General features: G+C 42.7%; 1 protein-coding gene across 10 annotated transcripts; it reads right to left on the reverse strand.

Moving 5' to 3' along the window:
• Window positions 1-6,213: 6,213 nt before the first annotated feature.
• On the reverse strand, window positions 6,214-17,337 carry LOC103546317 (large ribosomal subunit protein eL18-like). Of its 10 annotated transcripts, none has more exons than XM_070611782.1 (4): window positions 16,669-16,971; window positions 13,899-14,077; window positions 8,110-8,193; window positions 6,214-7,545 (listed from the first exon to the last, which is right to left on the reverse strand). In XM_070611782.1, exon 4 carries the CDS (start codon window positions 6,916-6,918, stop codon window positions 6,385-6,387), a length of 534 nt encoding a protein of 177 aa, XP_070467883.1. In that variant the 5' UTR covers window positions 6,919-7,545; window positions 8,110-8,193; window positions 13,899-14,077; window positions 16,669-16,971; the 3' UTR covers window positions 6,214-6,384. The 10 variants fall into 10 exon arrangements, with proteins under 10 accessions (XP_070467883.1, XP_070467882.1, XP_070467877.1 ...); XM_070611781.1 differs by having other exon boundaries at window positions 6,214-7,778; XM_070611776.1 differs by having other exon boundaries at window positions 15,840-16,971.
• Between the last annotated feature and the right edge of the window lie 67 nt (window positions 17,338-17,404).

Consider the following 17,404-nt stretch of genomic DNA (forward strand, 5'->3'; position numbering starts at 1 on the left):
AGACTTCTAGCTTCTGGAACCGTGGAAAATAAACTTCTGTTAAGGCCCCAGTCTATGGTACTTTGTTATGGTAGCCCTCACAAACTAACAAAGCACTGTATTAATCAGGATCTTAGTTTACAGACAAAACACAACACTCTTGCTAGCTTAAGCAAAAAAAGACATTTCTTAAGGAATATTAGACAGCTCAGAGAATCTTTGGAGCACTAGAGAGCCAGTTTTGGAGGCTACGCAGTCAGAAACAATGCCCAGACCACACTGTGAGATTGTGTGAACAAAGGTGCCAATGAAACCAGACACTAAGTGCACTGCGTCCACTCACTGTGCACAGGGGACGCTGGGGCTTCTAGCTTCCGACCAGGAAAGATGACATCTCAGCTGCTACCTTTGCCAAAAAATGGATTTCCTGCAGCCTTGCCTTGCCATGTAGCTCATTGCTGGTCTGACGTCTCGCATGGGTGTGTGTGATTGGGGGAGCCTAGGTTCTGTGCTGCGGCCTAGCTGTGAGCGGATACGGGAGAGTAAGCATTCTGATTTCTCCCCCTGGAGGTGGATCAAAAGGCAGGAAATTGCCTAGACAGGGAAATGGTGCTCAAAGGGTGGTAGCAGACCAGAAAAGACACATAAAAGGAATCAACTTTAAAGCCTCAGTAGTATGACCTTTGACCAGCTGCTCAGATGGTACATTTCTCTGAGACCTAGTTGTCATTTCCATAGTCCTTATACTTTTCCTGAATTAAATTTTAATTTTCATTGGATAAAACCCTTCTTTGTCTAGAATTCAAATAACTATCAAGCACAAATAGCTGGACTCCTGACCCGACCTTGTTGGTATCTTTGTATGAAAGAAAAAAATTAGGCAGGTTAATACGAAGATGTCACTCACCAAGTATTCATCCCTCATGCTAGTGAAAGGACCCCCAACTTGCCTCAGTAAATTGTCCCTTCCCGTCTTTCACTATGGTTTGCATGGGGATAACATCTCCTACTCTACTATTCCTGCCCAAATTCTAGAAGAATATGGCTCAGTCTGGCCAACGGAACATACGCATACTGTCCCTTGTCCTCAGCCCTTTTCCAGAACAGGTAGGCACATTGTCCAGGACAGACTTGCATCTCTCTGGCTCCTTTATTTGTGCTGGGGTTCCTGGGCTACAACGTAAGCCTGGACCAAACTGATACACCTTGAGAAGAACTTCCCGAGAGTAACGCTGCTACACAGGAAAGTAGAGCCAAGAGACAGATGGAAACAGAGTCCTAATATCCCCTGAGCCCCTAAACAGCTGTGCTTAAAGCTCGGGCTGCATCTGGACTTCTCAGTTCTCCATGCCGGGAAAGTCACTTTCAATTAAATGCACTTGAATGATTTCAGTCACTTGCAACCAAAAGACTCTTGGCAAATTTTATTGGTTAATAAAATAGTTAATTACTAAGCGTAGTTTTTTCCCTAATAATTCTGCTTTAACAAACATTTAGATTACCTCTAACTTGATGTCCAATTGAAAAAACTTGGTTTTTTTATACAAGCGTGTAAATACCACACACACAAACACACACTCAGGAAAAATGGAATAAATATATCAAAGGTGGTATTCATTGTGGTTTCTTTCTCTTTAGGTAAAACGACCTTTTTAGGATTTGATGATAGAGAAAACATATTTTTCTGTGTTTTTTCTTTATCCAGGTTTACTCTTGAATATAACAGAATCATTTTGCTGTTTAGTGTTTGGAGGTCAGCGTAGGGAACTGCATTTATGTTGTTTCTTTTTAACATGTGTGGCTTCACTCTCCTCAGGTTTGACCTTTTAATTTCTTTCCTACATCTGACTATTCCAGGTTAAATGCTAGGGTGTAAACACATATTTAATGGAGGGGTATTACAATTGCATCTCTGTCTCCTGTAAGAACTTATGAGCTCTATCAAGTAACGTTAGTACCCTACTTAACTTGGCTTCATCTTTTAGCTTGCAGCGCCTAATTATAACTGTCCTTCGTCTTCTAACCATAAATCAGATCCTACTATACTAAAGAGCAAATGATGTATTGAAGGAAACAGATCACTATCACTAGTTCAAATCTAAATTTACTTTGGAGGTAATGCTTCATTAAAGGTACTGTACCTGAATACATCAAGAATCTAGCTCTTGAGTTGCGTTTCTGCATAAATTACAAACTTCTATGTAAATGAGAGCCCTGCAGAAACGATAGACAGAAGCACTGTCTTAGTCTGTTCTGACTGCTGTAACAAAATACCACAGACAGGGTGGCTGTAAACAACGGTTCTTTATATCTCACAGTTCTGAAGGCTGTGAAGTCTAAGATCAAGATGCCAGCATGGCCAAGATCTGCTCAGAGCCCTCTTTTTGGTTCACAGCCGGTGCCTTCCCTCTGTGTCCTCACATGGTGGAAGGGGCTAGGGAGCTCTCCAGGGTTTCTTAAGTGCACGGATCCCATTCATAAGTGCTCTCCTCTCATGACCTAATCATCTCCCAAAGTCCCCACCTCCTAACACCATCACCTCTGGGAGTTAGGATCCCACATACGACTTTTGGGGGGACACGGATATCCAGAACACAGCAAGCACGATGACACACTGAAGAGCAGATGCTTTGTCTTTGATGCTCCACAATGCCTTCCTTTCTTCTAGCTTTTCCTGTAACAACATTAACTTTGTGTTTTATTAGACATAATGTTATTGGTATGTCTTTTCATATTATCTTGAAATGTGTTCCTATAATTCCAAAATAAAAATTTACTGAAATATTTAAATTCTTATTCTACGACTCTTGCTTTAGTGATTTTAATTGACCAAAATATCTAAATGGAATAATTTCCATGTGAATATCTGGAAATCGTGTCCAATAAAGTTAAACAGGAATACAGCTTTTATGTAAGGAGCAAAGAGCTGTGATGTAGGATCCTGTGCATCTTATGCTGCGGGATTGTTCAACCCAGAAAGGAGCAAATCCTAAAACGTGGAAGATTTTTGCTATTACAACATGGTAACACAACATCTGGGCTCCTGACTAGCTTGTGTGAAATGAACGAAAGGGTTTCTCAGAACCCTACCTCACAAAAACTCAGACCCCTGTGACCTACCTAGCATTGTGGACATCCAGGGAGAGAAGGATTAGAGATTAGGACAAGGCTAGGCAGAAGCGAACGGGTAAGAAGGAGGAGGGGGAAGAAAGAGACTGTGTTTAACCGCGTGTAACATGTTATCTTCTGTTGGGTAAGTAATTAGTATCCCCAAGCTTGTAAATAGCAGGATAATGTTCCCTCACTGAAATCAGGACCTTGTTTTTATGTTAGAAATTTATAATTTCCTAATTGCTATTGATATTTGTTGCAGCCTAAATAGGAAGATGTGCTTTTAAATTAGATTTGCCTATTATAAACAAATACATGTCTCAAGTTCAATCCAATTTTTTCTTAGTTCCTTATTGTAGGAAAGTATTTTAATTTTGTTTACTCCAAAAAATACGCACAATTGGCTTCTCTGTGATTAAATATTGTATAACTTCATTTGATTTTTAACTTTTTTGATAAAGTGGTTATTTTCAAAAGTGAATGAAGGCAAATGATTGTAGTAGGCAGTGAAATTAAGCATTTATAAATAAATATCTAATGTATTTCCTCTAAAAATAGGTCATTTCTGAAACAGACACATATTTGCAAATATAGTCCAGGCACAATATATTAAGTTTCTGCAATGTTTTTCCAAAATAGTTAATATATTTTTTATTTACCTATTTCTGCCTAACAAACTTGGTGGCTTAAAGTCACCACCATTTTATTATGCGTCACCATTCCATGGGTTTGGTTTTGGCCTTGACTTGTTTATTTCAGCCCCAGGACTGGAACGTCCAGGATGGCTTCCCCACTCACAGCTGCCACTGCAGCTAGGATGGAGTAATGATGGGTGGCTGAAATGGCTCTATTGCATCAGCTCCTTGGGGTTTGGTTCTCCCATTGGTTGGGTTCCTTGGTCCTTTGCATGGAGTACCAGATCCTCTCTTTCCTTATGTGGTCTCTCCATGGTGTTCTTCTGGCAAGATAGCCAGACTTCTGAAGTCATCAGGCTTAAGCCTGGAACTGACTCACAGTCACTCCTGCCACATTCTGTCAGCCTGGATTCAATGTGAGAGAGGACTACACAAGGGTGTGATTACCAGGAGTGGTGGTTCATCAGGGGAAAAGAGGTACCTTGTAGAGACTAGCTATTACAGTACGTGTCCTTGACAAGCTCATTTCCTGGATCCTCAATTGTAAAATCAAGTGTTTTTCAGGATGTCTCTTTTGTGTATTCTGAGGCTTACAAAATGCTCTTCAGAAAAAGTGTACCTGGTTCAATAAATTTGGGAGACAGTGCAAAAGATAGCCCTTCTCTTAGGCTTATAATGGCGTGCTAAAAACACTAAGGATGTTGCAGTACAAAAATGTTTACTTTGTTTAACCTGGCATTTCCCAAACATTTAAGTGTGTAGAACTGTCTGGCACTTAGTAATCCCTTATAAATATTTGTTGAATGAGATTTATCATAGGACCCTTTTTTGCAAAACACACATTAACATTAAAAGAATCCATGTTTCCAAAGGAAGGAACTTTGGGAAAAACAGGTTTATTATGTAAAAGAGGAGTACATGATTCTGAGTTTCTTCCTGACCTACAACACCCACGTAGGTGCTTCCTAATGAATTAGTTGTACTTTGGACTACACGACCCCATCTCCTGGTTGCAGGTGACTAGACTCCAGATGGGCACCTGACTCAAAGGCAGCTATCTACAGGCTGGTGGGCAACTTAAAAGATACGCTGGCACAAGAGCTTTGACCAACAGGGGTAGCCTAAATGGATTGTGATAGGCAGGCCAAATTGGATCCTATGACTTGGGTAGTTTGAGCGTGAGGAAATCAGTCAGTCAGTTGTTAGAGGCGGGAGCAGCAGCAGCAGAAGCAGAGAATAAATGAGCTTCCATTCTATGGAGCCCTATGGTGCTATTTCTTCACTATGCTGTTGTGTGGCTGCTGAAAACACTTCTTCTTTCCCTTTTTCCTCCTATCTTTTGAATAAAACCCCATCTATGTCCAACGGTGGCCCATCCATGTCTCTATTTTGCACTATCTGAAAGAGTCCAATTAATACACGATGTCAGGGAGAGGCTGGTGCTCTCTTACTCAGAATAAGAAAACACTCTGTTGAATTGTCTGGTCAGGGGGAAGTGCCACTATGACATGTCCCTTCACAGGCAAGCAAACACAGGAGGGACCCCTCCTAGGGGGCCCAACCATAGGCAGGACAGGGGCAGCTGGCAAACCAACTGTTCAGGCAGTTTTTTCAACTGCTGTAGGAAACTCTTTGATCAATAGCTGCAGAAGAAACTGGCTATAGGTGAGAACTTTTCTTTATAAAGGATCTCAGAGATGTATGCTGAAAATTCTAGTTCTGGACGTGTTATTTCCCCCCAGTGACTACCAGAAAGGAATAACGAGGAAATTATAGAAGGAAGGTGACAGATGAAAGGAGATCTCACACGGACACCAGTGAAACCGGAACGGTTGTGCCAAATTTAGCTAATTACTAAAGCAGAGCTGTTCTAGGGAACACTGGAAAAAGGTTTGCTGGCCACTATGGTGGAGTCAAAATGCAATCACTCCCTAGGGTATTTATTAGGAGAGGGTGCTAAGGAGCAGGGAATGGCACTCAGAAAATTCAGTTTAAGTTCACGGAAAAGCCAGGTCTAGAATGTCAGTGACAAGAGGTAAAGTATTGACATCAGAACATCAACTCAATTAGTGGCACAGCTGCAATTCTCATGGGGGAGAAGAAATTAAGTTGAGAGGCAAGGAGTGAACAGTACTTGTCTGCTGTTGTGGTCTGGACAGGCTCATGGATGCTGAGCATTTGTAGATCCAGCACAAGAGAGAAACATGTTTGCTTTGGAGTGTCAGGATTCTTTTTTTTTTTGTTTTAAATAGTTTTTATTTTTTAGAACAGTTTTCTATTTACAAAAAAATTAAGCAGATGGTACAGAGAGTTCCCATATACCCCATACTCAGTTTTCCCTATTGTTAACATTTTTCATTAGTAGTGGACATTGTTACACTTAATGAACCAATACTGATACATTAACTAAAATCCACAGTTTATTCAGATTTCCTCAGTTTTTACCTAATTTATTTTTCTGTTTCAGGGCCCCATCCAGGTTGCCATATTACATTTAGTTGTCATGTCTCCCTAGGCTCTTCTTGGCTATGACAGTTTCTCAGACTTTCCTTGTTTTTGATGACCTTGACAGTTTTTTTTTTTTTCAGCGTCCAAAATCTTCTTAATAACAAGGTAGAATCCACGGTTAGTTTTTGTAGCCCCGGCTGGCCCGTCGGCCTCAGGCGTGCTCGAACTTGCGGCCCTTGGAATGCACATAGGGTTTGGTGTGGCTGTGCGGGGTCCCTGGAGCCTTGCCGAAATGCCTGTACACCTCTCGGCCCTTTCGAGGACCAGAGAGCAGGACGGTGCCACAGCACTTCGGGCAGTCCAGGGCCAACTGGTCGAAGGTGAGGATCTTGCCCCCAGCCTTGAGGATGCGGCTCCGGGCACGACTGCTCACACGCAGGGCACACACCTTCAGTTTGGGCACCTCCTGGACCTGCACGTCGTCGGTGATAGTCCCTACAACCACAGCTGTTTTGTTTTCCCGGCCAAGAAGCTTCATCTTCCGGATCATGTGGGAAAGGGACAGAGGTGGCTGGTTGGTGCGACTCATGAACAGCCTCTTCAGCACGACTTGGTTGAAGGTGGAGTTGGTTCGTCTGGCCAGAAACCTGTACAGCTTGACCAACAGTCTCAGGTAGATGTCCTGGCTCTTGGGCTCCTTGCGCCGAACCTTTCGGTCCTTGTTGTGGCGGATGTCGACTCCCATGATGGCGCCTGCTCCTCAGCCAGGTCCGGAAAGAGAGCACGGATTCCGGGTGGGTGGGGAAAGCCTTGACCTTGACAGTTTTAAGGAGTACTGGTCAGGGATTTTGCAGCTTATTCCTCTACTGGAATTTGTCTGTTTTCCTCATGATTTGACTGGGGTTATGGGTTTTTGGAGAGGATCACAAAGGTAAAGTGTCATTTTCATCATGGCACATCAAAACTACATACTATCAACATGATTTATCACTGTTGATATGGATCTTGATCACCTGGATGAAGTAGTTTTGTCAAGTTTCTTCACCATGAAGTTAACTCTTTTTCTCCCCATTTCCAAATGCACTACTTGAAAGGTAGTGTGCACAGTCCATATTTAAGGAGTGGAGATTTATGCTCCCTCTCCTTGAGAGTCAAGTATTTGCATAAATTGTTTAGAATTCTTCTGCATGGGAGATTTTTCTCTTCTCCCCATTTATTTATTTATTCAATCATTCATTTATATCAATAAGGGCCCATAGATATTTATTTTACAGTTGTGATAATCCAATACGACTTTATTTTGTTGCTCAAATTGTTCCAGCTTTGGCCATTGGCAGCTCTTTCATTCGGCTCCTGTGCTCCTTTGACCGACCTGCATGAATACGGTGTTTTGTTATTTTTGGGGGGTTTTTTTTGGTACTTCCTCGCTTTCTGGTACTCCAAGACATTCCAGGCTCATCTTGTATATTTCTTTGCTAGTCTTAGAATCAGCCATTTTTCCAAGAAGCTCTGGTTCCTTTTATTGGAAATGGTATTGGAAACCAAGATCTGGGCATTAGGTGTCCTCATTGCTACTGAGGTGTTGTTTCTTTTGAGCCCTTTCAGCTGACAGAGTAAAGAAATATACATGTGTATTTCACTTATGTATATACTCATATCTATAAATATTTCTATATGTAATCATTTATATCCATATTAAGCTAAACATGAGTTCTTACTAATGTCTCCAATTCTAATCCATTACCACAGGGATCATTCTAGCCTCCCCCCAACCCCCACCCTTTGCTTATCCCACTCCAGCAGTGAGAATCTTGGCTCCCACTTTGTGCCACCCATTCAGGTAATTGTTCAGTTCCATTATATATGTATAGCAGCATCAGAACTGTAACCTGTATCCTCATGGGGAATGACTTATCAACTAGACTACAATGCTTACGTGTAGTTCCTTTTGCCTTTAGTTTTACAGACTCCACTCATTTCCAAATTTACTGAGGTCAGCACCCCACTCCCCTTTAGTGAACTATAAGGAAATGAAAAGGATGGAGAAGTACATTTACAGATTAAAATGGTTTTAAAGACATATCTTACTTTTTAAATTGTCAAGATTAAATTATATTGCCCAGGAATGTACATTTAAATGGTGAAACAAAAAAACAAAAGAAGTTATTACTCTAAAAGTAACCACATAAAAAAGCAACTTCTAGGGGCTGGCCCCATGGACTAGTGGTTGGGTTTGGCGCACTCCATCTTGGCGGCCTGGTTTGGTTCCCTGGCACGGACCTACATCACTCAGTGGTGGACATGCTGTGGCAGCAACCGACATACAAAACAGAAGAAGACTGGCACAGATGTTAGCTCAGGGTGAATCTTCCTCAGCAAAAAAAGAAGCAACTTCTATTTCTGGGCAAAGTGTCAGAGATTGGATATACTCTCCTGCCTGAAATAACTACAAAAACCCCCAACAAAATAATATATGAAACAACAGATCAGACATTGGATACCAGGTAGGGCAGGACAGTGATCCCTGAGCCATGGGGTAATACATGAGGCAAGCCCTATAATTGCTTTAGCTTAGTATCTGGACAAAGTTTCCAGGCTACAGGGCAGGGAGGGGGAACCCAGGCAGAGACCAGCATTCCCCCTGAGTTAAGAAATTGGAGCTGGGAGTCTGGGAGAGACCCCAGAGTACTTGAGAGGAGAGAGCTCCAGAGATGGCAGAAAGCCCAGCTGAGCAAAGACAAGTGAGGAAAATGACATAGGATAGAAAAAAACACCACCCAAAAGGAGCAAAGGAAAATATGCCTGGAACTCACCACCAGCAGACAATAGATCATGTTCTCAGTAGCCAATGTGGAAAACCTTGGCATTGGGCAAAGTACTCAAAATGGCATTCTGACTGGTGAGATACAATTAGTCACAGACTAAAGGCTGCTCTAGTACGACCTAATGATGCTAAAAACAAGCCTTGAAAGGATCAAACTGTTTCCAAGTAATTGAACTGTGGCCCAGAATAAAGCTCAAGAATATTTATAGGAATACAAAAATATTAAGCATTCAATAAGGCAAAATTCACAATATCAGGAGCTGGATAAGGAGGAGAAAAAAGGAGACAGGACAGGAAGATATAACCCATTATGAGAAAAATGAGTCAATACAAAGAATACAGAAAACAGATTTAGTAGTTTGAGGACATTAAAAGTTATTTTACCTTTTTCAAACAGGTAGGGGAAAGATTGCTCACATTAAATGGAGGCATGGAAGACATTTTTTTTTAAAAAAAGACCCACGTTGAACTTCTAGAGATGAAAAATAAAATGTTTGTGATGGAAGATATAGAGAATTTTCAAAACTTAGTAAGAAGAGAACAAACAACTCAATAAGAAAATAGACAAAAGATCTGTTCAGACCCTTAACCAAAGAAGATACGCAAAAAACAAATAAGCATATGAAAAGATGTTTAACATCATTAGTCACTAGGGGAGTGCAAATTCAAACATAATGAGATACCATTGCATACTACTACAATGACTAAAATTAAAAAGACCAACCATACCACGTGGTGGCAAGGAGATGGAGGAATGACAATTCTCATCCACTGCCGGCAGGAATGTAACATTGTACAACCACTTTGGAAAATGGTTTGGGCAGTTTTTCAAAAAATTAAACATCTGCCCTCCAAATGGCCCAGCCATTCCCTCCTGGGTATTTAGCTGGGGAAAGGAAAGCACACGTCCACACAGAGACTTGTACACGAATGTTTAGGGGAGCCTTATTTGTAAGAGCCCCAAAGTGAAATTATCCAAATAGCCTTCGACGGATGAATAAACAAATCATGGTGTATCCATATGTCAAGAGTTCAGCTACCCTGCTCCATAGTGTTGCTGCCTCGGCATCCATTTTGTTTGGCCAGGTGGCCTGCAGAGACCTTTAACTGACACAGCAAATGTAAGTTCCTGATGTGACTTCCCCAACAGCCCTTGTGATCAACAGTCTCCCCTGACTCCTGAGACTTTCCCCTTGTGTGTTGCTTACGTAAGACCCCCATGGAGCTTACCAAAACCCCACTCTTTTTGGTTTGAATTGACCAATCCAGCCTTAGCCTGGGAACCCCAGAGCACTCCACCTGTGGACCCTAATAAATCACATACCCGAGGTCTAGTCTTCTCTCTGCCTGCACCCTGCCTTGACCTCCCCATGTGGCCCCTCAAGGAATGCTGGATACATCCTCCAGGACCTGTGAGTAATAAAACTTCTCTATTTCAGTTTCTCTTCTGGTCTGTTGTTGAGCCGCAGTTCACCATCTGGCACCCTGTGCTCCACTTAACTAATGCTAATTTAACAAAATCATAACACCATACAATGGAATACTAATCATCAATAAAGTGGAATGAACTATTGACACATGCACAACATGGATGAATCTCATAATTATGCTGAAAGAATCAGGGAAAAGAATATATGCTGTGCTTGGTGCTGCTTCCCATTACTTACTACTCAGCTACTTTAACATATAGAAATAGTACAGTGTTTAAAGATAATTTGTGGTTTTGATTAAATTCTTATGTTCAGGTTTATATGATTTTCCCAAGGTCATATAATTAGTAGAAAACCTAGAATTCTAGCAAATTATTTTCACTTACTGTGAAGAAGATCTCCTTTGAATTATGGACAAGCCATAATTTAAAAATACAACAATTATGGGGCTGGCCCGGTGGTGCAGAGGTTAAGTGCACACATTTTGCTTCAGCGGTCCAGGGTTCGCAGGTTCGCATCCTGGGTGCGGACACGGCACCGTTTGACAAGCCATGCTGTGGTGGGTGTCCCACATATAAAGTAGAGGAAGATGGGCATGGATGTTAGCTCAGGGCCAGTCTTCCTCAGCAAAAAGAAGAGGATTGGCAGCAGTTAGCTCAGGGCTAATCTTCCTCAAAAAAAAACCCCAACAATTTTTAGTAAGTGGTATTGTGAAATTCACTATCTGGGGGCTTATTTCTAAGGAAAAAAATGACAATGGAAATGCTTCAGATGAAATTGCTAAGTGATGTTTTAAGGCTTCTCCCAGCCCCATTTCTCTTATCTTGCTCTCTACTCAGTCAAATCCCCCGGTGGAGAAGATATGCCTTCATACTTCTCCACATACGCAAAGTGTGAAGCAATGGAACTGCCTTGACTGGAGGGGTAATTTCCTCTATTGTCTGACCCCTGGCAAGTCCCAGAGACTTGAAGTGAGTAGGAGGGAATTTTCCTGAACCTGCAGTGATTCCTTCCAGACGGAAATCAAATATCTCTGTCTGCTTCCAAGTCATCACCCCAGGTTCTCAGCTGGCGGGGGTTTAACAATAGGGAGTGTGGAGGTGAATGAGATTCTGGGGACCATTTACCTCTGGCTTGTGCGGCATCTTTTTAATTCTGTTCATCCTGACGACCTTCTGAGACTCATGCTCCAATATTACCAAGGTCAGTGACTTACAATGTTACCAAGCATACTTACTTAACCATTACCATCTTACTGAGAATATCTGTCTCCCCAAAGGGTTAAAATACACTTTGCTCTGGGTTTCCTAATTTTTATAGCTCCTCAGTTTAGCTTAAAATATTTAATTTGTTCTTCTCAGTTTGGATGACTTTGGGAATACGTGGTTAAGTTATGAGGGAAGAGTACCTCAGTGTCTAAGCTTAATTACTTAGTTATAGATATCTAGGAGTGCCCACTCGTTACTTAGAGCCATAGTTCTCAAAGCATGGTCCCCTCTCACTAAAGGCTCTGCCTCATACTTACCTGGGAAAATAAACGCCCTCAGGGGAAACTCCCTCCTCTTCCCACCACCTACTCAAATGGACTGGCACCTTGCTCATCTTCTCTTTTACTTTATTTTGCAGGAATTACCTGTGACCGTCAAAGGCCCATCTTCACTAGTACTTTGGATTCCAACCCTCAAGGACTTCCATCCATCTACTACTCTCCTGCTCTCTGTCGGATCATCCTTATCATCATCCAGTTTGCTCTAGCTTCTCCTTTCTTTTTAAAATATCCCATCCTGATTCTGGGTTGTCCTTCAGCTATGTCTCATTACTTTGCTCCTTTTTTAAGCCAAACATGTTAAGGGTTGTTCTCACATGCTCACTTCATTTGACTCTAATTCACTCTTTAAAAAAAAAGGTTTTTTGCATGTGTGTGCCAAAATTATATACCCAGATAGCTTAGGGTCAAATAATTCTATAAGGAATTTTATGACAAAAAAGAAATCGTTGGTCATCTTCCCCTTCTCCCCCAATTTTCCTTCTCTTAAAAGTAGGCAACTACTCTTAAGTCTTTTAGCTAATCCTCTCTGTATGTATCTCCATATCTTGAAATAATGGGTGTATTGCTATTCTTGGTCTTTATATGTTAGGCAGTATCTATTGGTTTCTCTCTATGGAAAATGAGGATATATCCCTCTTTCCTCTCCTATCACTATCACACTCAGATACACACAGAATCACTCACACACACACACTCCTTCTATCTCCTCAACCTCTCCACCTAATCATATTGCAGCTTTAATGTTTGCATTCATTGTTTATACTATTATGACTAAGTATGTGTGATTTAGAGCTGAGCCACGTAGTAAAACTATTATCACCCTTCTTTTTCAGCATGATATTTTCACTTTGGAGATAGCTTTTTTTTTTTTCTGTGGGTGAGTGTGGTTTTCTTTATGAAGTTCTTTATTATTTTTCTCTTCTTAAAAAGTAGTCCCTTAAGTAAAAAAGAAGAGTACAGAAACACACCCATGCTTTTTCTTTTCTTTTTAAAGAATACTTCCTAAGTGGTTATAGCAAATAGTTCTGGTGCTCCATCCATATCCCCTCAGCCCCTATTATTGTGGAGCATGCCATTCTGACTTCTACCTGTGAGTATATCCCCATCTCTCTCTCTCTCTTTTTTGCTGAGGAAGATTTGCCCTGAGCTAACATCCATTGCCAATCTTCCTCTTTTTGTATGTGAGCTGCAGCCACAGCACAGCCACGGACAGACAAGTGGTGTAGGTCTGCACCCAGGAAGCAAACCTGGGGCACCACAATGGAGTGTGCTGAACCTAACCACTAAGCCAACAGGGCTGGCCCTAACACCTCCATCCCTTTGCATGAGGGCTTCCTTTGGGACCAGTGCCCTCTCTACCTATGCACATTGCAATCCAAAAGTACTAGGAATGAACACTTCCTGGGAGGAGCCCTTGAAGAATGATGGAAGGGAGCTGTATAAACACCCCAGCTCTCTCCTCTCAGGTACTATACTCTGAAGCACACGTTCAACACTGTTTCTCAGAGTTCCCCTGTGGGATTAAGCTCAAGATGCCCACAATGGCTGCTTGATAACATGCTCTTTATTGACTTCCTTCCTGTTCCTGCATTGTTTTCACACTCCACCAATGGTGCTTCCTGGGATCACCTCCCAAATAAATGACTTGTACCCGAATCCTTCTTTCCTTGCCTGGTTCTTGAACAACCCAAACTAAGACAATCAGTACTGAGTATTTCTTATTATATCCCATTTTATGGTAGCTGGTATCTGGTGTCCCAGGTTTAAAGATGCTAAGATTGATCAGTGGACACAGGTGAGGTGAGCCTGATCCCTCCATTAGAAAAGTCCTTTTCCTACCTGTGTTAGTCAGGGTTTCCCAGAGAAACAGAACCAATAGAATAGATGGATAGAAAGAGATTTACTATAAGGAACTGGCTCACGTGATTATGGAGGCTGAGAAGTCTCAAGATCTGCAGTCAGCAAGCTGGAGACCCACGAGAGCTGAGAATGTAGTTCCATTCCAAGTCCAAAGGCTTGAGGACCAGGAGAGCTGATGGTCTAAGTTCCAGTCTGAAAGCCAGTAGGCTTGAGACCCAAAAGCCAAGGTTCCAGTTCAAATCTGAAAGCAAGAAAAGACCACTGTCTCAGCTCAAGGCAGTAAGGCAGGAGTTCCCTCTTACCTGCAAAAGAGTCCTCTTTTTCTTCTACTCAGGCCTTCAACTGATTGGATGAGGCCCATACACACTAGGGAGGGCAATATGCTTTACTCAGTCTGCTGATTCAAATGTTAATCTCACCCAGAAACATCCTTACAGACACTCCCAGAATAATGTTTAACCAAACACCTGGGCACCCCATGACCCAGTCGATAAACAAAATCAACCATCATGCTACTCTTCACCTAGTACTTTTAGCACTCACTAACGATTATTGACTATATTAATTACCTCATCAGGTGTTTAAAATTATTTTTAAATGCCAATATTCCTTCTGCATTTATTAGCTAAAATTCCATCAGTGTGAACTTTCCCTCATCAACTATTTGATGGCCCTGAAATAGTTTGTACAGAGAGGGTACAATAAATGTGTCCTTTTTGATGACTTAGTTTTCTAAGTAGTTATCACTAATTTAACCCCAAACTCTTTGTCAGTTGTCTGAATCAATATAGTCAATATACTCAATCCTATCAGATGCTCTATTAACCTCATTTTCCTAAACAAGGCTTCCCAAGGGCCTTCCAACCACTTGGAGAGTCTTCTGGCTCATATACTCTAGACCTGGTATGCAGCAGTCATCCTGGGATCTCCCTTCACCATCAATCTGGGAATTTCCTTCTGCTGTGTCCTGTGTGAAAACCCTGCATGCCATGTCTTTCTCTTCCCATTTTGGTGGAGCATATCCTCCATCATTTCCTTCAGAAAGGGTATCTGATGATTCCACATTCTAGATCGGACATACTTTTCTCTCAGAGCTCTGAAGGTACTGTTCCACTTGTTTTCTAGCTCTCAGTGTTTTCCTTGATAACTTCAATCCATTTTTATTCCTACTTCTTTGTGAATTCTCTTTCTTCTACTTGGAAGCTTGTAGGATTTCCAAACAATTTCAGAACACTGGGGGACTGTGTGCTGAAATTTCATAGTGCTATGCTTTGTGTGTGCAACTTTTATCTGTTGAGCTAGACATTCATGGAAGGATTCAAGTCCTTCAGTTCTAGGAAATTTTGTTGAACCATTTCCCTGGTTATTTCCTCCTAAGAGTTTTCTCTTTGGAATTCCTAATATTTGGATGTTGGACTTCCTGGACTGTTCTTTCTTTTTTTAAACTCTCCTCTTTTTCTCATCTTTTCAGATTTTTGCTCTGCATTCTTGGAGGTATCTTCACCTTTTCTTCTACTCCTGGTATCATGTTTTTAATTTCCAAGAGCCCTATTTTGTTTCCTGAATATTTATGGCATTGTTACTTCATTGATAAATCTTTCAGTATGTAGCCTAAAATTACTCCTTTAAAAAATAGAATACTAATGCTATTATCACACCAAAACAAGTAAGTCTTTACTATCAAGAACACAAGGACCCCTTAAACTTCCCCATTGCCACATACATTCTTAAAAAAGTATTCTTTTATTTGAATCGTTGTTCAAATAAGTTCCATATATTTTAACTGCTTGATACCTCTCTCAATTTTCTTTTAATCTTTAGTTCTGCCTCACTTATTTTTTTCCTGTAATGGAATTATGGAAGAATCAAGTCACTTATTTATTTTTTTTAGGAAGATTAGCCCTGAGCTAACTGCTGCCAATCCTCCTCTTTTTGCTGAGGAAGACTGGCCCTGAGCTAACACCTGTGCCCATCTTCCTCTCCTTTATATGTGGGACGCCTACCATAGCATGGTGTGCCAAACTGTGCCACGTCCGCACCCAGGATCCGAACCTACAAACCCCGGGGCCACCGAAGCAGAACGTGCGCACTTAACCGCTGTGCCATGGGGCGGCCCCCTCAAGTCACTTATGATGTAGAGTTTTCCACAGTTTGGATTTGGCTGATTTCATTTGTGGTAATTTTACATCTTCCTCTTTCCTCTGCATTAACTGCAAATGGACAATTAGACCTGAATGCTTGATTAGAATCAGATTAGATTTTTTTTTTTTTGCATTAATACTTCATCAAGAGGCAAAAAAGTTCTGACGTTATTTTCATGATAACAGCCACTGAGGATCATTGTTTTCATCCATTACGAAATCATCAGGAGGTGTAAAGTGGTCACATTACAATTTTACCATTCCTTCTTCATTTGCTAGCTGTACTTCCACAGAGGCCAACCTCCTGTCATCAACTTGTTCATCACCTGACATACAGCGGCGCAGGGGATGGAGGTGAAAGCCCAGTGCTTCCCCTTTCTTTATCGGTTTTCAAAATAGAGTCGGCTCATTAGCATCCTCCAAGGGGACAACTGAGTTCTTTTTAATTGTCGCCATTATCAATACTTAGATTCAAACACATTTGATTTGTTTCAGTGTCTTTCAGTGATTGTCTCTGTGCCCTCGCTGACACGGGGAGGCTCCTTCCAGTTGGCTCCTGAGCCCTTCTGACGTAATCCCAGCAGTTTTTGACACTCTCCTTGTTTCTCCTTTGACAAGATGTTTCAGGCCCATTTGTGCGACCCACACCAGGAATCATGGATCTAAATGGACAGTATCAATGGAAACTTACATTTGCCTTAAAAAACAGTCTTTCCACGAAAAAGCCTAGGCAGAGGGGCTGCCTCGCGAGCAGTGAGCGTCCTAGAGCCCGACGGCGACTCCGAACGGCATTTCCCTCTCCGAGGGCCGGGCCTCGCGGAGACGCCGGCGGCAGCGGAGGCGGCATGTGGCGTCCGGACCCGGGAACCCGAGCCCCTCCGTCATCGGCAGAACTGGGCTCCACACACAGCCCCGGATGGGTCCCCAGGGAGAGCTGCGCCCCCGCGGGCGGCGGGGCGGCCGGACGCGGCTTCCGTCTCAGGCGTGTGGGCCCCGGCGTGACGGCCGCACGGCGGGGACCCGGGCACGGCTCGGCGGGACCGGGGCCGCTGAGGGGCGTCGAACGGTCTCCTCGGAGCAACCCGCGCCCCTCGAGACGTCCGTTATCGACGGCCAGGCGTCCGGCGCGGGCTGCTGAAGGAAATCGTGCGTTGAGCAGGATTTTGAAGCAAAGCGGAACGAGTGGAGAAGGAGCTGTTCAGTAAACCCATTAACGCCTCCCTTTGCGAGGCCGGCCAAGCTGGGACAGGCACAGACGCGGGGGCGACAGCAGCCAGGGCGGGGCTCACGCGGAAGAAACCCCGCGTCAGCAGCTCCTCCGAACGCCACGCAGCCGGGCGCGAGCCCAGTCTCTGCGCATGCGCAGCGCAGGGCTGCAGGCGGGGACGCTCCACGACAGCCTTCCCAGGCCCCGCCCCTTCCTCAGA

This window comes from Equus przewalskii, chromosome 2, assembly GCF_037783145.1.
Source record: "Equus przewalskii isolate Varuska chromosome 2, EquPr2, whole genome shotgun sequence".
In the NCBI taxonomy this organism is placed as follows: Eukaryota; Metazoa; Chordata; class Mammalia; order Perissodactyla; family Equidae; genus Equus; species Equus przewalskii.